This window comes from Corvus moneduloides, chromosome 1 (assembly GCF_009650955.1).
Source record: "Corvus moneduloides isolate bCorMon1 chromosome 1, bCorMon1.pri, whole genome shotgun sequence".
Classification (NCBI taxonomy): Eukaryota; Metazoa; Chordata; class Aves; order Passeriformes; family Corvidae; genus Corvus; species Corvus moneduloides.
The window spans coordinates 19,819,673-19,842,970 of record NC_045476.1 but is presented as its reverse complement, the minus strand read 5'-3'; the positions used below and the strand labels follow the sequence as shown (position 1 = coordinate 19,842,970).

At 40.5% G+C, this 23,298-nt stretch overlaps 2 protein-coding genes across 7 annotated transcripts in view; one reads left to right on the top strand and one right to left on the bottom strand.

Annotated features, from left to right (window-relative positions):
- The window catches only part of ENKUR (enkurin, TRPC channel interacting protein), a 17,683-nt gene extending 14,115 nt beyond the window's left edge, over window positions 1-3,568 (bottom strand). The window contains exon 1 of one of the 2 annotated variants that reach the window (XM_032101006.1): window positions 3,248-3,568. In XM_032101006.1, the coding sequence (XP_031956897.1) occupies window positions 3,248-3,321 (74 nt within the window). In that variant the 5' untranslated portion in view covers window positions 3,322-3,568. The remainder of the gene's footprint in view (window positions 1-3,247) is intronic. The other variant, XM_032101015.1, reaches the window with a different exon arrangement.
- Window positions 3,480-23,298, top strand: THNSL1 (threonine synthase like 1). Of its 5 annotated transcripts, none has more exons than XM_032100992.1 (3): window positions 3,581-3,669; window positions 5,278-5,356; window positions 5,869-23,298. In XM_032100992.1, the coding sequence occupies exons 2-3, from the start codon at window positions 5,336-5,338 to the stop codon at window positions 8,146-8,148; spliced, it is 2,301 nt and encodes a 766-aa protein (XP_031956883.1). In that variant the 5' UTR covers window positions 3,581-3,669; window positions 5,278-5,335; the 3' UTR covers window positions 8,149-23,298. The 5 variants fall into 5 exon arrangements, with proteins under 5 accessions (XP_031956857.1, XP_031956883.1, XP_031956865.1 ...); XM_032100974.1 differs by having other exon boundaries at window positions 5,866-23,298; XM_032100982.1 differs by having other exon boundaries at window positions 3,596-3,669; window positions 5,283-5,356; window positions 5,866-23,298.

Genomic DNA, 23,298 nt, shown 5'->3' with positions numbered 1-23,298 from the left:
TGTGTCTCTGATGTCAAGATTATCACACCTGGGGAAAAGACTACCAAATATAAATACTGAACACAGACATTCTGAAATTCAACAAAATCTAAATTTGGGGAATAAACTTGAGTATTGCTTGCATGAATTCCTTATGGTACTTGGTGTGATTCCTGTCCTGTGCAAGGACAGGAGTTGGACTCAGTGGGTCCCTTCCAACCCAGCATATTCTATGATTTATGCTTGAGAAAGGATGTCAAATGTAGTCAAGAATTGTACAGAATTCTCATTACTGTCCACTGCATCACTGTCTCAATGTTCCTGTTGAACCATCTGTTACAGACTCTTATGAGAGATTATATGAGATGGGTTACTGCTCTGGAATACCACAGCACGCTGCAGATTCCTTATATTACACAGATACGAGCTACAATCCTGAACAACGGTAATCAGTGCTGGGTTTGGCACTGAAACAGCCGATGTGAAAATCAGTAAGGGCTCAGACATGAAAAGCTGTATGCACATGGTATGCACACACTGCTGTTTTGGTCTAATGTTGCATATGGCATGGTAACTTCTGCTTTAATCAAAACCTCCAAAAGAAGCCAAATGCTGATCATTAGCTGATTAGCAACATCTTGCCTCTATCTGAAGGACTGAGCTGTCACAGATGTTTGCCTGAGGAAGCAGAACTCCCTGCTCCTGAAGCGAAGGTTCCCCCACTGTACTTTTATAATCTATCCATCTTTAGGAAACATGTCATATTAATTTATGGTAGACAAAAGCTCATGAAAAACTGCATTTTTTTTACGGAAAGAAAAATGTTTATGAAAAAAACTATGCCATGTTTTCAAGTAAGCATAAATCAGAAGAACAAAAAAGATTACATATAGTGCAACCCATTCTATGGAAATACTGAAATAGGAGAAAAGATACCATGTAATGCTGGGCCACTGAATGTGTATCACAGTAGCAACACTGATAAAAGCTCTTGTCCATGAGCTGCAAATTTGCAATACACGTATTTGTACTTGATCATAACATTAGAACATGTCAGAGGACTTCATTAAAATTGTGGATGGACTTCTTTTGTCTTTTGGAGGTTTGGTCTCCAAAATCAGAGAGAGGATTACGTACATAAGATTATATATAATTCCTGAAATACTTCTAGTTATAAGGAATGAGGTTTTACTTATTTTTTTCTGTTAAATTCATGGCAAACAGCTATAGACATTGCACAAACCAAACTGATAAATAACAGTATTTCTCACCATTTTCTAGGAGTGGCATTGTAAGCACACAGGAGAGAAAGGCACTGGCTTTATGAGAAGTTTGACCTAGTGGGGTTCAGAGTCTTGGAATGAGAAAATGAATGAGAAGACACTGAGTTTCTTACATAGTGGCATGAGGTAAAGACATCATTTGAGCTATACACATTCCTTTGGACAAAGAGATGGGGAAGCCGTTATCTTTTCAGTGACTTTCCAGGCCAAGAAAGTGGCTCAATGCCACACACCAATATCATAGGGTTAGAGAGGGCTGCAAGGAAGAAAACATGGTTATGGGGAGCATCAGAATCTAATCTGTTCATCATTTAGCAAGGGAAAAAAAGACAATACATCTGTAAGAAGACAGAAGAAGATGTCACCTATTCCTTAGGTGTCATCTTCGGATACCAAAGCTGGGGAAAATGAGGATGTTTGCTGTGGTTTCATGAGCAGTACCAGCCAGCAGAGAGTAAAATTTATATGATTTCATTTGGCAAAAAAAACCCCAAACAACAAACTAGATTTTGTATGCATTAGTTAAAACTGGTCAGATCACACTATTAACCAGGTTCAACATTCCTGTTACCAGCTTAATATTTGTCACATTGTGAACCTAAGCAGCAAGTGTGGTGACAACAGAAGCCAGTGAGATTAGAAGAGGATTTAGTCAGATTATATCCAAGCCAAGGAATCCCTTGCCTAAACTGAACCTGATGGTCATGGAGTATACAAATCTCTGAATGGTATTAAGTCAGGAACGGGTTTAGTGTGCATGCCTTGCCATATCATCCTTTCACCTTCCTCTGTCTTCAAAAGTATCTCTGTCCAAAACTATATCCATTCACAATGGAAACAAACAAAATCTTAAAAATCTACTTTTACGTGGAAAAGATTCAGAACTAGGAATCTCACAAGTCTGAATCCTTTTACTTGAAACACGATACCTTTGTTCTAATTAGTGTCATTGATACAGCTACTTATTTTAAAGCTATTGAGTTATGACCTACATTACCCTTTCACTGAAGATGCTAAGTGTAATAGCCTTCTTTTATATAAATAGAGACTTGAAGAAAACCCAACACATCTGCATAACTCTTGGAAAAACACTTTTTTTTTTTTTAATATTTATAACGTAAGAGGTGAGAAAGAGAAGCAGAAGAAACAGTGTCAGAGGACACACCCGACACATGGGAAGCATGGAAATCACAAAGCCCAACTTTTCAGCTGCTCACTGAGAAGTTGTTTTAAGCGCAAATAACAAAGATGTCATGTAATTCCTGTGCACAGAAAGAGTGTTTGTCAATTATCAATGAACAAGATGACACTTAAGATACCAAACTGAATCATCACCTCATGGAGCAGACTGTAAACTCTCAGATCATATAATCAATTAGGTTGGAACAGACCTCTGAATTACTGAGTCCAAGCTAGGAAAGAACACCAGCTTGTCAACTAGACCACGGCACTGAGTTCCACATCCAGTATTTCCTTAAACACCTCCAGGGATGGGGACTCCACCACCTCCCTGGGCAGCCCATTCCAGTATCTAATCACCCATTCCTGTGAAGAATTTCTTCCTAATGTCCAACCTAAACCTCCCGTGGTGCAGCTGAGGCCATGTCCTCTTGTCCTGTCACTAACTGCCCGGGAAAAGAGGCCAGCCCCACCTGGTGCACCCTCCTTTCAGGCAGTTGTAAAGAGCGATAAGCTCACCCCTGAGCCTCCTCTTCTTCAGGCTAAAAACCCCCAGCTCCCTCAGCTGTTCCTCACTGGAACTCACTGGATTCGTGCTCCAGACCCTTCACCAGGTTCGCTGCCCTTCTCTGGACACGCTCCAGCACCGCAAGGCCCTTCCTGATATTAGTGACTCGTTAGGAGGAGAAATAACTATACAAAAACTAGTTTGTTTGGGGGGGGGTTAATACCTGTTACCCGTTAAATGCATTGCCTTGCCAAAACCAGCCACCCTGCCTGCAAGTGGCTCCGTCACACACACATACCTGGCAGGTTTGCCGGGCTGCTCCGGCCGGGGTGGGGGGTCAGAGGCGCCCTTCTGGGCACTCTGTGTGGCCATGCTCCGGCCGCGGGACCCGGGGCACGGGGAAGACCCCACCTGTTTGCAGGGCTCTGGGCGCGGGGTGCCTGCCCCGCTGCGGGGTTGGGATATGGGGAAGCGCGGCCTCGCCGAGGGGCTCGGGGCGGGGCCGGCGGCTGTTGTCAGTTACCGGGGAAACCCGCTGCGGCGAACGGCGCCATGAGGGGCGGGGCCGCCGCCGCCTGCCCCAGTGCCCGGCGCGGAACGGCTGCGCAGGCGCAGCTGCTGCCGGTACCGCGCGGCGCGGGCGCGCCGGGGAGCCAGGGCGCGGCGGGCCGTTGGACTGCGCGTGCGCGGTACCTGTGGCAGCGGTCCCCGCCCCCGCCGGTACGTGCGCGCGCCGCGCTGAGGGCGCCGGGGGGCGGGGGTGGAACCAGCCGGGATAGGGGGGGACGGGACAGGACAGGATAGGGCAGGACGGGACGGGACGGGACAGGACAGGACAGGACAGGACAGGACAGGGGCCTCGCTGCCGCTAGCGAGCGGAGGCGGCAGCTCGCACCCCGGGGCTGGGTGGGTGGGTGCGGTCCGTCCGGCTCCCTCCCTCCTCCCGTTCGCGCTTCGACTCCTTCAGGGAGCCGATGCAGGAGCGTGGTTTGGGGGCTGGTCTCGTGTCTATCCAAGTAACAAGGCCCATTTTTCACTAGAGCGCCTATCATCGGCACTGGTTGTTAAAATTGTGGGTCACGGCTGATCATAGGTAGGGGCTTTCCTCGTTCATGTCGAGCTGTGTTGCCAAAACAAAATGTCATTGGAGGTATGGGTGTAAGCTCTGCTGCAACAACCCCACCCTTTTGGCATGGCGTTTATATCTGAAGTTGGGTGGGTGGATCATTTGAGCTGGTTTTACTGTTAAAGTTTTGGCAGTGGACAAAAAACTATTTCAAAGAAATGAGTTGTATTCAATGGTTGCAGGCTTCTGTGTACATGTACTTTATGCGGGTGGGTGCAAAACTGAGTTACACCGGAATGGGTTGAAATGAGTAGCTGAGTAAAGGAATTCTCATTAAGATTTTGCACCAAGTTAACTCAAGCTGATTTTAATCAATACCTATGGCCTAAATTCATAAAGCAGCCCAGATGTTACACCCATTATTTTTGTAATGCAAGTGACTGCAGCTCAAAGTTAATCTGTAGTGGAGCAGGACATGGCAGGTAGGACACTGTGCTCGGCGTGGTTTTCATTCCCTTAGTTCACACACACAGCGCTTGAAATGATTCTTACATTCAGGAAATAAAGTCACTAAAATATACCGGGTTTGGGTTTATTTACTCCTAAATATAACTTTTTTACATCTGCAAGTTTAATATGAAGGTCTCTTCCTGTCCCAGGAAGGAATATGTACATACTTCTGTATGCAGTAGAGTGTGTTACTATTGCAGTACAGCTTTAGAGTAATACTGGATATTATAATTACTCCTTGCAGTTTGTTTTTCCTTTTTAATAACTATTACAAAAAACCTTTGTATTGCATCTACACAGGATGACCACCTTATACTTTACAAAGATTGAGGGGAAAAGCCTGTACAGTATGATATGCACATCTTTACTCTGATCTGTGCCCTGTAATTACAACATATCCACCAGGTCACAGCATTTGGTGCAAACACAGACTTACTGTTTGCAAGCTCAACTTCCCATAGAAGTGAGCAAATGCTCTTCCCCCTGCCCCCCTCTCAGTTTTAAGGAGATTTTGAGAGTCTTTCCCCTTTGCTCTAAACATCACAGACAAATCATGTGCTCCAGTTAGTGCTGATATTGGTGTTTATTTCTCTAAGTAAACAAAGCACAATGTTGGGAGTTTCTTGCTTTGTTGGAAATCCCATCCTTCTGAGTTACTTTTTTTTTTGTGGGTAGTGTCCTCATGATTTCTCTCTCTGTCTCTCTCTCCCCTCCCCTCTCTATCCCCAAATTTATATTCAATACAATTACAGTATAGAAGTTCTTCAAAAATCCCTTGCTTGGTTTGTCATCCCTTCAGAAGAGGTTTGAATGCAACTCTTACACAAGACCGTGAGTTATCTGTGTATTTAAGTGGGTCTTGCATTTGTTTTTTTAGAAAGAAAGTATTAAAAAAAAGTTTTCTTGGGAGGTGGGACAAATGCATGTTTTGTTAACATTTACAAGATTACAAGAAGGTAATCAAGGTAATTGCTGCTTATAAATGTGTAGTATAAAATGTGTAGTATAAAAGCAGGTGTACTAGAAGAAAAGCTACTTGACTTTGAATTCCTATAAGCAATATTATTTGCAAACAGTATTACAGTGTTAGGCTTGGATGTCTTTTTTTACCTTGAGGACATGGACTGTTTGAAGGTGGATTTGTCAGTGGAAACAAGCCGGAACTATGCAGGAGAGGGGAATAAGTCTTACTCTGAAAAATACCTCCTTGGCACTGATGAAGTTGTAGCTGGATTTATGTTTGAAGTCTTGTTCTAAGTTTTATATCCTTGAGGGTTTTTTCATAGGTGTTTGCTGAAGGACTAGTTACTGTTTGTTTTTTTGTTTTTTTCTTTCTGAAGCAGCTAAGTGGATTGTCAAGTTGTCTTGGAAAAAAACCCACAATAACTCATCAGAAGATGTTTCACATTTTTCAGTATCAGCCTTTAAGACTAATAACCCAAAACAGTCTTTCTAGCGTGTGTTTAAAACTGATGCTTTCAAGACCTGTTGCATTTGCACAGATATGGAAGTCATGGTTATCAAGTCATTCTCTTCTTGGAAAGAAAAATATTATCCTGATGGGACCTCCAGGTGCTGGGAAAACAACAGTTGGGAGAATAGTAGGCCAGAAACTGGATTGCCCTGTCATAGACATAGATGACGATGTCCTTGAAACAACGTGGAATATGAGCGTGTCAGAAAAACTGCAGGATGTTGGTAATGAGGAATTTCTAGAGGAGGAAGGAAAAGCCCTGTTGAAGTTCTCAGCATCTGGAAGTGTAATTTCCCTTAGCGGGTCCAATCCAATGCACGCTGCTGGCATGCAGCACATGAAGAAAAATGGAATAGTTGTATATCTGGATGTGCCCACAACAGTCATTATGAGCAGGCTGAAATCAAAGGAAATGGATCGTATAGTGGGCCTGTCTCCTGGTATTTCTCTCAAGGACATACTTCAATTTAGGAAGCAGTTCTACAAAAGGTGGTTTGACATCCGTGTTCTTTGTGGAGGGGATATTGCAGCAGAGGTTGTAGCAGAAAAGGTACTTGATGCTGTGAAGAGATACCAAGACTCAGAACTGGAAACTTTCATTTCAACGAGGTCTAGTAGGTCTGGAAGGAGTACGGAAGAAGACTCTCATAAATTCTATTTCAGTGACGTTGTTACTCAGGGCTTAGCCCTTGATGGAGGACTCTTTGTTCCTGAGAGAGGACTTCCAAAATTCACTGCTGAAGAATGGCAAGGTCTGATAGAAGCAACTTACACTGAAAGAGCCCAGGTGATACTAGAAAGATGCATACATCCTGATGATATTCCTGCTTCTAAGCTGGCAGAAATTATTGAAACTGCATATGGAGAAAACTTTAGTTGTTCTAAAATTGCCCCAGTTAGGCATCTGGCAGGAAACCAGTTCCTTCTTGAGTTATTTCATGGACCAACAGCATCGTTTAAAGATTTTGCATTACAGTTGATGCCACATTTATTTGCCTACTGCATTCCCAGAAGTTGCAATTACTTGATTCTGGTAGCTACTTCTGGGGACACAGGGAGTGCTGTTCTAGATGGCTTTAGTCGTCTCCATGACACTGACAAACAGAGAATTGCTCTGGTGAATTTTTTTCCTGAGGATGGAGTAAGCCCAATTCAAAAATCACAAATGATTGGCTGTCAGAAAGAAAATGCTTGGTCAGTGGGTGTCAAATCTGATTTTGATTTTTGCCAGACAGCTATAAAGCAAATCTTTACTAACTCTGATTTTACTGGCTTTCTTACAGTAGAATATGGAACAGCTTTAGCTGCAGCAAACTCCATAAACTGGGCACGACTGCTTCCTCAGATAGTTTATCATGCCTCTGCATACCTTGATCTTGTTCATCAAGGTATTATTTCTTTTGGAAGCCCTGTAGATATTTGCATTCCTACGGGAAACTTTGGCAACATGTTAGCTGCTCTCTATGCTAAAATGATGGGCATTCCTATTAGAAAATGTATTTGTGCTTCCAATGAAAACAATGTTTTGACTGACTTCATAAGAACAGGTGTTTATGATTTGAGGGGAAGAAAATTAGTTTCCACTTTTTCACCAGCAGTAGATATTTTGAAGTCCTCCAATCTTGAGCGATACTTACACCTGATTGCTAATGAAGATGGACAACTGGTGACAAAATTATTTAATCAGCTGGAAAATCAGGGCCACTTCCAGCTGCGGAAAGATCTACTTGGAAAGCTTCAACAGGACTTAGTGGCTGGCTGGTGCTCTCATGAGGACTGCCTGGCTGCCATTCACTCTGTGTACAGTACTACAGGATATATTTTGGATACACACACAGCTGTAGCTAAAGTAGTTGCAGATCGATTACAAGATAGAACTTGCCCAATTATTATTTCATCTACAGCTCATTATTCTAAGTTTGCACCTGCTATCTTGAGGGCCTTGAGGATTGCAGAAATAAACCAGAATCCATTAAGTCAGCTACACCTGCTGAGTTCTTACAGTGCTCTGCCTCCAATCCACTGGGGCCTATTAGAGACCCTGAAAAAGACAGGAAATGGGGATCACCAGGTCTGTGCTGCTGATATGACTGCACTGATGTCCCATATAGAAACCTTAATTCAAAATCATTTTACGAAAGTTTTTTGAGCAACTGATCCAATGTCCACAATTGTAATACCTTCTTAACAAGCTGCATGTTTCACTAAAGCCATTGTTCATCTGGCCTGTGTCCAGTCCACAGCTTATCACACAGTTTTAGATTCAGTTGTCGAGCTTTCAACAGTATTTGTAAGTAATGTGTGAGATTTCTAGTGGTGGTGAAAGGTTGTGAATCGAGAGTATAAAACCGTTAAGAGGAAGAGCATTTTGCGGATCTCACACAGTAGAGAAGCCAGTACTGCTGGCTTTCCTTGGCAGTGCTGTCTCCTTCACAAGCCTGAAGGATCCTCGATGGAAGGAGGCAGATAATGAAGTCTGACCTTTCTGGAACTAATAGCTCGGGTTTTGTTGCCACAATGATGTGAACCTTTGGTCAGTGGATGTTTTAATTAAACTTCCACTCATTTCACTTAGGGCACTGAAACATAATAAGATAATAAAATGGTGTTCATATGTTACTAACGAGAGTTGATTTCACTACAAAGATTAAAGTATCCTTGTATTATTATTAATCCTTGAACCATTGACTTTTGTGATATATTACCTTCTATGTATTGTGTGGCCAGTGTCTAAGTAAAAAAATCTGATCTTTTTTTTTTTTAATACCTTTTTCTCCCAAATATTTTCCTGTGTCAAATAGAATACCTAATTCAATATTTTTAATATATTTGAGGTGTGGCTCTTCCTCCACTGTCTTGTAGTCTTTTTCCTAGATGTTTTTTATTTGAACTTTCAACTTTAGAATCCTTTTTTAGTACTATAGGAGAATCTGCTAGTAGTAACAGCCATCTTCTTAAATAAGAATCAGACTTCACCATTTATTTGCATATGGTTTTTGTATTATGTTTTGTCTTTGAGATCATATAGCTTTTCTTGTTCTAATACTTATGTTTTCATATTTTTCATAAGTTAATTTCCTTGATGTTCTGTTCTATTCATGCTTTGCATGAATTAGCGTAAGAAATAAGCTTCCCAAATTGCTTGGCATCTCATCAAGGAAAGTGAAGGATGAATTCCAGTGTGATAGCATCAGAAGTGTTCATTATGTAACCTAAAATATATCTACGTGGTTTTGCTAATGACAGGCTCTTTGCTTTTTTTTTTTTTCCCCGAGGAAAAAATAGACTGGATTGTCCTGGGAGATCATGTGGTTATGGACAAATGTATTCTGCTAATTGAAGATTATATTTCGCAAGGACATAAACTACATTTCACACTATGAGAAATGGTAAAATGATGTATTGGAAGTTTTGAGTGGCATGCAGTTAAAGGTAAAGAGCTAAGAGTCTTCAGATATAAGGACATATAGATATGGGAAGTTGTGTTTCCTACTAAGATTCAAATAATCTGGTAATTGATAACATTTTTTTTTGCCTCTTCAGTAGGCAACATTTCCTACATTCTCTTGGGGCTTTGAACTGTTGCCATATCTGACAGCTTCCTCTATGTGCCTGCTTGTACTTTTTGCCACACTAGAAGTGAACAAGACACCATCTAGCAAACTATTTTAAAGAATTGTCATTTCCTCCAGCATAAGGTAAAAGTCTCAAGCGTGATGTGCCTTTGCCACAGTGAATCCATACACAGTATCATTAAATGTAGCTGAGAACATGGGTGTGACACAGTAGCTTTCTAGATTCTCCCATTCTTAGATACTTTTTTAGGACCTTTCTAGTTCTTTGCTCAAACCTCATTCACTATGTCTGCAGGAACTTTGAAAAGTAACTTTTTGTTTTCATGGAATTGTGAACAGACCAGGTTGGAAGTGATCTGAAAACATCCGGGCCAATCTTTTGTGACTAAGGGAGCCTAGATGAGACTATGTAGCACCCTGTCCAGTTATGTCTTAAAAACTTCCAGAGATGGAGACTCTTCCACATTGCTGGGGCGATTGTTCCAGTGATTGTGTTCTCACTGAAAAAATTTGTTTCTTATATCAAAATGAACCTTCTCCTGGTGCAGCTTCCCCCTTGTCATCTCCATATGGCTCCTTGGAAGAGAGAGCCTCCAATCTCTTCCTAACCACCACTGAAGCGTTGGAAAACTGTGCTGAAGTGCCCACTGAACCTCCTCCAGTGTGGAAAGATTTGACTTACTCAGTGTCCTTGTAGGGCAGGGGAATTTTCATCATTTTCCAAACATGGCATGAGAAAGACCATGATTATGTAATTTAAAAAAAAATCCAAGTCCTGTAAGAAAAAGTTTCATAAGCATATTGCCAAGAAAGAAGCAGTGCTCGTATCAGTGTTGAGTGAACATCCACCTTGTATTTCTGTATGTTCCAGTCTGATTCTTACAGTAATTCCAAGTGGGAAAAAAATGTAATTTTTTTCTCTGGATGTGCTCCGTACAAAACCAGAATTCTAAATCTTGAAAACAGAAAAAAAAAAAAAACCAAACAAACCAAATTGCCTGGATTGAATTACTGGGACAAGGTTTGGTTTCAGCATACAGACTTGGTGGAAATCCTGCAGTACCTAGTTCCATGGGGCTTAATTCAATTTGGCATGACAGGGCAATTTGTCACACACTGTTACAATACTTTGTGGAAACATCTTCAAAGAAGAGCTTGTCTTCTTAGAAAGTACCTGAGAGGGAAGAACTGAGATTCTAAACAAGATAAGACTAGAAGCCAACATCCTACCCTGAGATAACTCAGTGTTAGATAAACTGGTCAGAAATAAACTAGCAGGGGTTTTATTTTGGCATGACTTAATCATTATTTCAAAGTTCATGGCAGTAACCCAAGTATGATTTGAATTTCTAGTTGCTGCTTTCCTATCACATGAGCCATTATAGCAGTTGATATAAATTAAATAAGTAAAAAAATGAGCACTTGTACTTAGGTAAGGGCTTTCAACGTGGACTAAAGGTGTATAAGGGCAGTGGTTAATGAGCACATACAGTATTAATAAATTTCTCAGAGTGTCTGTTAACTTCAGTAAACTATTTTTGTGCACTACATCTGCTTGTGGATCCTAGTAATGGACATTACAAAATGCTGCAGTAGTGTTGTGATCCTGGATGTACACAGTATTTGTGACCTGGTGTTAATGCTGTGTTCTCGTAGCTGTAGTGTACAGTCTTTTGTTCTGCAGGGCCTACAGGAATGGAAGGGAAAAAATTTCCAGCATGCTCAGAATAGCTGGCTGTGTGTACATAGGATAGCAATCCCCCTTTCTTCCCAGCTTAGATTTTCTTAGTGTCAGTAATATACCGTGGTTCAACAAATATTGTGCTACTGTTATAGTCCTTTTTTTCCCCACTGTCAGTATTATGAAAGATTCAAAAGGCATTAAAGACTGGGCATAAGTGCCCTTTTTGTCTTGTGTGTTCAGCGTGCAGACACTGTGCACACTGAGTGCTGCCATACGTTATTTTCTATTAACGTCTTAAGGCAAAGGTGGTGTGCCAATGGTACAGAACAGCAAATCTATATTGTGCTGGTTAGCAGGATTCTTTAAGCCATTTAGGTTTGCTGTGTACACAGTTCGTTCCTATTTGTCTAGCAGGATGTTGCAATATCAATCAACAAAATCCAGGTTGATGGAGAGTGTGAGCATGCAGAACTACACATTTCCACTGGCTTTGTTGACCCAGAGTAATAACATAGCTTTAGTTAAGCTGTTATTCTTCTGTACAGATAAATCTTTGCTGAACACTTGCTACTACATGGAAAACCTTAGGGACAAATTGAACAAATGTAAGGACAAATATAATGTCTATGTTTACACTTTTTATTTATGTGAGAAATGCTTTGTTTTGCTTACAGATGTACCAGGTGCTCATTACTTGCATTTAGTCACAGCCCTTCTTCTCAGGGTGACAGAGAGTAATGTAAGGTAAAGGATGAATAGAGCATCAGAAGATAATTTTGTGTTCTTAATATTTTATGATCTAGAAAGGATTGCTGTTTACAGTTTTGAGGTGCTGGAACATTTTATCTGATGGAACTCTACAGGGAAGATTCTTGTTGTTCAAAAGGTCAGCTTTGCTTTCAAGGACATCAAGAACAGACATTGCTATTAAGTATATCATGTTTGGCATACCTGAAATACACATTACTCATTTGTATCCACTGTATTTTTTTCTAAATAAATACTGCAGGATCCACACTATAGCACTTTCTTTGCAAATATGTTTGTAAATCCTTATCAATCTGCTATGAAGAAAATCTACTAAAATAAGTGGTTTTCGGAGTTTGATATTCTTAAGTCATGAAAGATGTGTTCCATCCTGTGTTTCCTTGAAAATTAGGGGTATAGTTGATGACAATGTCGTAATTCACTGCTAAGACTAAGGTTTTAGTGAGATAATCTGCATCATTCTGGAAGGAAGTATGTATAGAAAAAGAAACACAGATCAAAACCAGCAAATGTCTAAACACTCTGTTTACATTGCACCACAGACTTGTCCAGTGCTGCATGCAAAGCCTGTATTCTGAGGATTAGTATGGAAAAGCAAATCTCTGACTGTTTAATGTTTCTTATTCATGTTTAGTTCAGTGGAGAGATGAGCTAGTTGTCTGTTAGCTGTTGTGAAGCAACTTTGGTACACTTCTAATATCATTTCAGGATCATGGGCTTAAAAATTACTTGAATGGTTTAAACAGCAATGAGCAGTTAATGTCAGAGAATTAATGTGAATGGACCATTGATTCTGAACATGTATTAGCAGCTTAAGGAGGATTTAAATGTCACTGTGTTTTTTCACAGCAGTTACAATGTGCTCAGCTTGCTTATGAGAACTGGGAAGCTGGTGCTTCAGATTTTTCAGAATGTAGCAATCTAAAAGATGACTCTTGCTCTCCAGTTTAGCTAAAACTTTTGAAGATCTCCTAGACATAGATCTGTTTGTCCCTTTTACTCGAGAAGACTTTATTCCCTGATAAATGTTTAAAATGCTGTCTGGCCTCTTTCTTGACTGTATAGGAGAATTATTTAGCAGAGTTAAGAAAACACCTGATTTACTTGCTTATGTACAGTATCTTATAGAATTTAACCAAGGAGAGCATCCACAGTGTGTTCCTTGTGCAACATAGGAACACATTTTTCATAAAAAGTGTATCTCAAGTTTCATGAAATCAGTTACATAGCACCAGCATTGTTACTCCAGCATTTTATTTAGATATTTTGTCACTGAGATTTGGAATAGACTTAGATTTTCAAATAGTTTATTTTATTTTAAAGAAGTTATTGTTATAGAAACATGCAAGGTATCACCCCCAAATTTAAAATTCATCATGACAATAATTGAGTCAAACCCAAAACACCTTGAAATGTAAATCAGAAAGGAATGACTGAACAGATTTGTTATGTGCATTCACACAGGATTTGGCTCTTAACCATGAGTTTATTAAGAACATAGGAGGAAATAAAGTAATGATTGTTCAAATCTACAAATGCCACGAAACTTAAATACTAAGGAGCCACTTAATCAGAGCAAGATTAATTGCCTGGTTAGGAGCTGTAAGCAATTTGCATTTCATTCTGGCCTAAAGCAGACCTGTGTTTTTCGGACCATAGAGGTTTGAGAACATACTTAACAAGTTGAACAATTTGTGGTAGGAAGTGCTGACTTTGAATAGTGTCTGGAAATGTGCATTCTCAACCGAACACAGATTTTCAGCATGCCTTGTGGTCAAAAGGACCAGTGAGATCCTGAGGTTAGAAATGGGAATACTGTCAGGGAAGTAGTACTACTGTCTGTATTTGACTTTGGTGTAACCTTTTGGAAGAATATTATGCCAAATTTCAGTAGTCACAATTTTCAGTAATGCTGGGAAGTTGGACAGAAAAGTCATGAGAGCGATAAAAGTATTAAGAAGAAGCACTGGCATGAGAGTCTCAACAAACAGAATCTGCTTAGTTTAGTGAAAGAAGAATCAGCCTAGATGAATCCTCTTTGGAGAAAAATTGATAATAATGAACTGTTCCACCTAACAGAGAAAGATCCAGCAAGTCTAAGCAGAAGTCGGACATGTTACAAAAAGAGATAAAGGTACGTAACCGAACAGTAAGGTATCCCTAGTCTGGACATATTATATGATTTCCTGAAAAAATGTGATTTGATAGAAAGAGGACTAATTCAGACAAGTCAGACCCATGTTACACAAGAGGTCAAACCAAACAATCACAAGTCGTGTTTGGCTGCCCCAGGAGTAACTTGCCTGTTAACAAAAGCATGAACAGCATTTCACAGAGGTTTGAGAGCTAGAGATTGTGAACTAATTTCAGTTCTGCTGTGGTGTGATCAGTACACAGAGGAAGTTGTGTGCTAAATAGCCTACTGGATATGTTTAGCCTTGTTCTTTCTGTCTCCAGAGAATTGCAAATGGACTACTAATGCACACCCTGACTTGACTCATGGCTATTAGGATATGCCTCATTAGTTTTAAATTTCATTATACAATTCGCCTTGTGATGGTTTGGGCTATATATACTTTCATTATGAAAATGAGGTGAACAGCACAGGAGGAAAGTGTCTGTGTAAATGTCAGCTTTATTGAATGTAGCTAATTATTATTTATTTTTCCAAACTTTTTAAAGTTAGAGATCTTTTAAAATTTATTAGATATTTTTGGACCCCTTTTCTCTCTGCTTTTACAAGCAACTTGCAATCCAATGGCCATTTTCAATTCATTTTCAGCTCATAACAAGATTTATATGACAAATGGGAAAATCCAATGCTTCCTTTTTGTGGTTAAACTTGAACTTTTATATACCAGTTAAAGCTTAGAGAAGGTAAAATGTACTCACAGGTTCTGCTCTAGCAATGTATTTTGATTAAAACATATTTGCTGGCGATTGTATCACGAACTCAGACCGGCAGGGAATCTGAATCGTTTCTTCAAAGGAGTGAGTCGGTTTTATACACTTTTCTAAGGCACAGGATTTCCTCATATGGCGTGACCTATCCCGTATTGCCACATCAGCAACACACTTCCTAAATGCCCTTCTATGGCATGGTCACTCACTGTTCACTCGTCCGTCAGCTCCTGGCAGGCTCCTCTCCGTAGGGGTCTGCCGTGTGACGCCTCTTTCCCCAGGGTCCGGTAGAGACAAGCCTCTGTGTGCCACCATGTGCTCCTTTGTGCTGCCATGTGCCTCTGCAGGCAGGTTTTACAGCTCACAACCTAATTCTCTAATTCCCCATAATTCCCCCTTTTCTGTTTTATACAAATAAAAATTATGACAGTTATTAAACAGGTAGAACTTTGAGAAACAACATAAAGTTGTCTAAAGCTTTTACTATCACTCAGAGTCTGCAACTGCTGGAAGGTCTTGTTGAATCTAGAGAAGACTTAGAAAGTCTTTCTTAGGCAAGACTTTTAAGTTTACTTTGAAAGAGGGTCCAGCTTTTGTAAGCTCAAATTAGCAAGTCAAAATGACTTGACTACACTTTTAGGGCAGAAACCCTTGGGTCTGATGGTATAAATCCCTAGTCAGCCAAGGCTAGGGCTTGGCCAGAGCCTTAAGCCTTGACTGAGAGGGTTTCTCAAAAATACTTATAAAATTGCTTAAAAACTTTAGTAATATCATTCTGAATGCGATTGAAAAATTAAGAACATATAAAATTTTTTACAGTCTTTTGCGGGGGGTACACCCCATCTCTGCATTCCCCCTTTTCTGTTCTAACAATATGTAACACGAACATCTTTCAATTTACCCAATTCAGGAAAATATGGAACATAACATGCAGTTTTCTTACTATGAACAATAAAATAATACATCTAATACAACAAGTGTGCACCAAGTAAAAATAAGCAAGGTAATATCATTAACTGCTTAAATACTTCACTGTTTCACAGAATATATATAAATCTAGGCTTTGGACATTGCAATTATAATAACATTAACTTTTTAAGTGGTTTCAAAAGGTTTCAAAAGGTAACAAGTCTAATTCTTGCTTTAAAAAATAGCTTACAAATTATAATAATTTTCTATCACAAAAATCAATCAGAACAATGCAGGGTGTCACAAGGTGGTGTGATAAAAAAAAGCATTAGCTTGCAGCTGCTCTCCCACAAGCTGGTGCAAATGCTGAATGCTGCAGGCTCCCCCACCCCCGAGGAAGGGGCAGGAGACAGGAGCCCGGTTGTAGCGGCTTGAGCCTGGCTGTCCGTGTGGGTCCCCCTGGCCACGTGGGCCCCGCTGGCTGTGCGGGCCTGGGTGGCCGCGCAGCTCTGCAGAGGTCCTCTGGCGGCCGGCCGAGGTCCGCCAGCCCATCTCTTCACCTCTTACATGCAGAGAGCCGCCCATGGCCCCCGCCTTGCGCTGAGTAGAGCTGCAGCCCCGCCAGCTTTCAGCGCCGCTGATCCCGCCCATCCACGGTGTGGGGGCGGCCTCCGGGCGCGGCCGCCACGCGACTTTGCCATGTGCTCGCCAGTGCTGTGCGGCCCCGCCAGGCGCTCGCTGGCGTGTGCCCTCTGCTGCCGCGCTCGCGTTCTCCCCTGCCGCATCTGCCGCTGCTGCACTTCCGCAGAGGGCAGAGACATAACGTGGTACCAGGCATTATCGCTGGCCAGTGTTCCTGCTGCTTGCAGCCGCACTTCAAGTCCCATGGGGCTCACCGACGGACGCACAGATAGGCTTATAATGAATTCCTCACACGGGGCACCATTTGCTGGCGATTGAATCTTGGACCCAGACCCGCAGGGAATCTGAATCTTTTATTCAAAGGAGTGAGTTGGTTTTATACACTTTTCTAAGACACAGTATTTCCTTATATGGCGTGATCTATCCCATGTTGCCACATCACCAACACACTTTCTCAATGTCCTCCTATGGGGTGGTGACTCGCTGTTCACTTGTCTGTCAGCTGCCAGCAGGCTCCTCTCCATAGGGCTCTGCCGTGTGACACCTCCTCCCCCAGGGCCCGGTGGAGACAAGCCTTTGTGTGCCACCATGTGCTCCTTTGTTCTGCCGTGTGCCTCTGCAGGCAGGTTTTACAGCTCACAACCTAATTCTCTAATTCCCCATACATATTTTCTTTACATTTTAAACTAATTCACTAAATTATATCTAAATAGAGCAGGCATTTAGGGGACTTTTTTACTAAGTATCTGTGGCAATCTGATTCTGTTTAAAATGGTAATAAATGCATCCCATCTCATAATGAAACCAGTGCTCCCTGCATAATTAATTTGCATTTTATACAGATGAGGATGGGAAAGCCATATTCACAGTAGTTTTCAACCAGAAAGGTTAATAAAAGGATTCTATGCAGTTCTGAAAGATCGCACAAGCGGCTCATTTCTGCAAAACCAGTATTTTGCAAGTGAAAGTTTTAGTGAAATTTACCTGGAATCGTTGTTCCATACAGCTCTTATCCACAAGGTGGCATTCCTAACGGGGGTTTGCTAGACATGGTCATTTCTTGCAGTTTTTGAAGGGCTGTAAGTGAAAGGCAGTCATAAGCATTTGTAATATTATACAAGCTTTTTATGTTTTCATTTTTATAAAGTGTAATTAAGAGTAATTAAAGTCAGAAACCTTAATGATAATTAGATCAGTACTCATTGATTGTGGAGTATCCAGAAATATGTGATGGTTCCAGGTTAACAAAACAACACATTCATTCATGGCATTATATGCTACTAGAGACTTTTCAGCGGTAAATCTGGAATCAATTTTGCTTTAATGAAAGAGTCTAAAATAATAATTTAAAAATTCTCTAAATCAAGAGCACAAATAATACCTAGGTCTTGTATGCAAACCTCAGTGTTTGGTGTTTTGAAAATGATGTGGCATATGGGGAGCTTGTAGTGAGTTCTGGGTTAAGGAAGGGGAGATAACAGTGTTCTTGGGAAAAAGCTGCATAGATTATGTCTTACTCTGCAGGGGAGGCTTTTTCATAGTTTCATGTTACAATGACCAAGCAACTTATTTTCATATGCCTGTCATCCAGGCTGATAACTGAGCCCGCAGGCAGTTCTGCTTTTCTTCAGGCTTTGTATCATTTTCAGTTTCTTGTAATCTTTGTATGCTAAATTCAAATGCCTTGTTATTCTTTTTCTTTAAATACAAGTATGAAGGGAGTATAATACAGCCTGCTAAACCAATACAAGTGCACTAGATTTTATGTAACAGGGACATGCATATTGTACTTTTCTCTCCTGTGGTTAAGGTCTTGATCTTACTTTGCTTCTTTTGCTGACTCTGTAAGATCAGACCTGAGCTAAATAATCATTTGTATTTCCATTCTAGCTTGTGCCCTACTTGCATTTTGGTTTGCAAAAAAAAGACATAACCTAAAGTTTGTGCTTAAACTGTAATCCAGTGAAAATTGGAATTTTTTCCAGGTCTATTTCAAGTCAACAGAAAGGAATATGAGTAGATTTTTGTTTGTTTGATGTATTGTTTTGTGGTAGCAAAACTTCTGTGGAGTCTTTCCTAACGCTTAATTCCTGCTAATTCCTCTGCTCCCTATGCCGACTCCCACCGATGCCTCAGCCCTCTGGGTTTGGTTCCTGTCACTTAACGCAGCTGAAAGGACAGAGCAGCGGCTGCATCCACGGCTGACACTAATGACAGTCATTGCTGAGTTAGTGGGCACTACTTTGACATTAAGCAGATGTTCTTTTTCCTAACATGCTGTTGTACCTCTATCATCTCTCAAAGATGAGTCTGCGAAATAGAATACGAATTCCTATTTACTGAAAGCAGTTGTCAGTCAAAAAAAACCCCACTTTCAGAATATTTAAGATGGTAGAACCTACCTGCTTGTTGAATCTGGCAAGCACTGTAGAAGCAAACCTTCTGAGTTGGTAGTATCTCGTACTGACTACCAGTAAAATTTGAGGGCCTGAACATCTACCACATGCTACAAATTTTAAAGAAATGTGGTGAAAATTACTATTTCCAGGATGTGGAAATGGCTGGACAAAGAAAGTTATACATAACAATTATGAAGCATTAATGAGGAAGAAAATTATTTGTTGTTGTTGCCTTTCAGGTTAAGCTACACACTGGATTTTCATTACAGTAGTTAGGTGTAGCAGTAGGTGAGTAGGTGGGGGCAACATTCTTCTGAGAAGAGCAAGAAGTCCCACAGGGGAGGTTTAGGAAAAACAAATGTACGAAAAAACAAATGGAAAGAAACATTCTCCGCTCTGATGGCTGCCATGTGGAAAGGGCTTATTGTGAAGGGCGGTCTGTAGATAGAACTGTACACAGCTATACAAGGGAACAGGTTAGTCAAGGTAATGGCAGGGTTCAGGGTCCCCAAAAATGCTGTAATGTGTAGGGTGTGATGGACATCAGCAGGAGAAATCAGTAGTCTGGAGCATCGCTGATGTTGCTTCTGGGACATCTCATGATGTTGGATCAGATGGATATGTACTCCAACTCCCAGAAATGGGGGAAAGAAATTATGCTGAATTTGTCCTTTTGCCTGAGGGTCTCTCAGTTATGTGACAGGGATTATAAGTTCATATAAACAAGCACTTGCAGGTAACACTGTCGGAAAAAATGGCTGTACTGACTGTAGACAAATAATAGTCCTGATACTTCATGATGGATCTGGAAATTACTTTGCTAGTACAAAGCACATCAGGGGCTAATTTGATGCGGTTTATTGCTTGCAAGAGGTGGATTATAAATGTTTGGAATTGCATCTTATGTAACTGCTGGTGGATAAGCATAGGTATGAGTAAGTGTGAACTGGGAAAGGAAAATTTGATACTGGGAACTGTAACCGCAAGTATTATCACTTCCCATATGTAACAAACTTATGCCTAGGGCAAGGAAGCACAATTACTGACAAGCTGTGTTTGCTCATGCAGGTGATTGTATTGCTGTAAGTGATGTATCACTCTGGATTACATTTTTTGATGAAAGACTTTTCTGGAATGATCGTACTCCAAAGAAACTTTGGAGTTGTTTGCCTTCAATAGATGACCAGGTCTGCCTTTTGAAAATGTTAAATTTGTAAAGTACTTCCCTGGGGGTTTTAAATTGGTGGAAGACAAAGGGTCATTATTCAACATGGAGGTTTGCTTCCTCAAGTTAGTCACATAATCTCTTTCAGTCTCTCCCTTTGACTTCCTCAGTCTCAGAAATCTACAACTACGTATTTTAGAAAACTATCAGATACTTAAATATTTAATATACTTCCAAATTGTATGGTTTTACTTTATCTGTTATCAAAAGAATATGCTGGATTCTCTGAAATTATATTGGGTACTGAAGATACACTGATGATTTCTGAAAACAGAAAAACTGTCCTCACTTCTTTTACAAAAGGCAAAACGATGTTACATTTTCAAACTGTTAAATCTAGCTTTTAAGTCCTGATTCCCGGAAGTGTGCAGCACCTGAATTGCCAACATCTTTGTTCATTGTGCTCCTGGGTCACTGATGGTAAAGTTCTTACTTTCTTATGCATTTCTATTATTGTGAAAAGAGATAGTTTTACGTCTAGATACCTTTCTTCTCAGAGGGATCTGAATGCAAAATAGAGTTATCCACTGTGTTACTTTGTCCTGACACTAGAATTACTTTACTAAAGACAAACCTAATACCCAGTCAACCCCTGTTCAAAATACAGTGATGAAGCTGAGCCAGAAGATACTGAGTGCAAAGTGAACTTTTCAGTACTGTATAGAGCCAGTATAAAAGCTAGTTGAAAACTATTTCACAAACTACTAAGATCTCTGTAGTGCCCAATATCAAACAAATTGTTACTCATTTCTGCAAGGCACAGCTGACAGCTGGTGGAAGAAATATAAATCACTTTTTAAAAAAATCTGTCCAAAGTAAAATTTGCCTTCTGTGAGCACTTAGCTTGTTGTGCTAAGCCTCAGGGTGAAGAGTGGATCTCCCATGTCCCGTGGTGGTGGCTCTTCGGTCAGTTCAGGGACAGCAGAAGCATCATCTTCATTTATGAGGTTTTTTCCCTTGTATTAATTGCATGATCTGCTTCATAAATCAACTTACATTTAAATGGAACAGCTTAAAAGTAATTGTGCAGCTGAGCAACTGATGAGTTATTGTGCCTTATGGCTGTGTAGGTAAGGACCAAAAAGACAAAAATTGGTCTCTTTAACCTCCAATGTCCCTTAACTCTCCTCCAATGAGTTTCCTGTCACTTTAATTTAAGATGTATTTTGATCACCTTATGAAAGCAATTCTATGATGCACGTATCTCCAGTTCCCCAGAAACAATTGGCCAGTCCTGTGTTCCTAAATTCCCTTCTGTATATTGCCTTTCCTTTTTCCTTTTTTGATAGCTGTAATAGATGTTGTTAGGGATGATGCTGTGTGTAGATCTGGTTTTAGAGGATAGACAGAAGAAATAAACAATATTTGGAGTGTCATTGAGACCACCTTGGTAATTTTTTTTTGCTTGCAAAGCAGATGTCTCTGTTATGCACTCAAATTCTTCACCACCACCCATTATCATAAAGTCTTTTTAGCATAACTATTTTTTAATTCTCTAAGCTTTTTCATGGCACAATTTAAAATCAGTCTTTGTAGGATAAATTTCAGTTTATATTACAACTCAAAATACAAGAATCATAATTTTTTTTTTTAAATCTTGTAATAAGAATTTTGCAGTTAATGTAATTAAGTTCCTTTCAGGCTAATACTTGGGCTGCAAAACAAGAGTTTTATTTTCCTTTTGCAATCAGGTACCCTTTGAAATGTTCACACTTAAGTTCTGTGAACTGTGTTGTCATTCTGTGTTGTGACACTGTTGTCACTCTACTTCTGTCAGCAGGATTTTAAAAACTGCCATGAGTTCTGACTGGAAGGAAAAGTGTATGTATGCAACAATTTTCAGTGGAAAGGAAAACTAGAAGACATTATTTTGTTATTATAAGTTCACCTAAGAGGAGAAGAGGTGCATATGTATGTGTGTGGATATTTGATAAGTTTATATCTTTCTCAGAAAGCTTCAAAGTCATGATTTTTGCAACACTTCAACTTGATATGGAGATGCTGGGGTTTTTTTCCCCCACCTTACTCCTACCCAAATTCATTAGTGAATGACACAAAAATTTTAAAAATCAGACTTCACTATGTAGAAAGTAAAAAATGGTGGGGAGAAAGAGCAGCAAAAATCAGATCCAGTGAAGACTCAGAAGCTGGATGCAATTCTGCTGAGTATCTGTAATTTAAAGCCCAAGACTGAAATTCTGACCACTTAAACAAGTCCTTTAACCATGGCCATGACTAAGGCTTCCCCTAGCCTTAAGATCCTACTATAAAAGTGGAGCTGTCGTTTTCTTGAGAGATTTGTGTACATGCCTGCTGCAGTGAGGCTAGGTACCACGGAAACAGCTTTTGCGGGGGGGCAGGGGCGGTGCTGAGAGGAGTGGTTCTACTTCTTGTCTGGCAATAATTCTGAGCTAAAAGAGGAAGAAAGCATTAAAATTTTTATTTAAACCCTCAAAAATTGTGTTTAACATGGAATGAGCATTTATAGTTTAGCAGTCCGTTTATCTGAGACTGTATGATTTTATGTATATGCACATGTATATATAATGTACATGTATACAGATTGTATATGTATTTCAGTTTGTTGTGTGCATGGAATATCATGCTCACTGGATCATTGTGACCCATCTTGACTGATACATCTCAGATCATGTGCTGAAAGAGATGTGCATCCCCGTGAAGGAAGAGATGTGCATCCCTGTGGGTACCAGTCTCCTGCATCATCACATCCAGATGGGATCTGGCCGATGCAGTTGTCCTTCCTACTCAATGTGAGTTTGATGTCACAGAGGGACCACACAACTTCCCTGAGCTGTGCTGTCAGGTTCAGGGCATCCGCAGCCCAGGGCTCCAGCTGGCCTTGACCCTTGGCTGGTTTTGTGCAGCTCCGTTGCCTGACCCTGGTTCACCATCACTGAGGAAGCTGTTGCTGAGCTCTGAGAGTTTGTAAACTGAAACCATGCAAGATAAGAAAAGTAAAACCAGGCAGAACTGAGTGTGCTGAGCTGGGAACACTCTCAGGGATTGGGCACAAATACTGGTGGGGAATCTAAAAATCTGAGGGAGAAAGCAAAGACTTAGAAGATGGCATCTTTGCAACTATGAGGACTTGAACTGATTTACTGGAGTATTTTGACATGAATGAAAGACCTTTCTTATTAAAGTATGCAACACCAATAAAAAGCAACAGAAACCA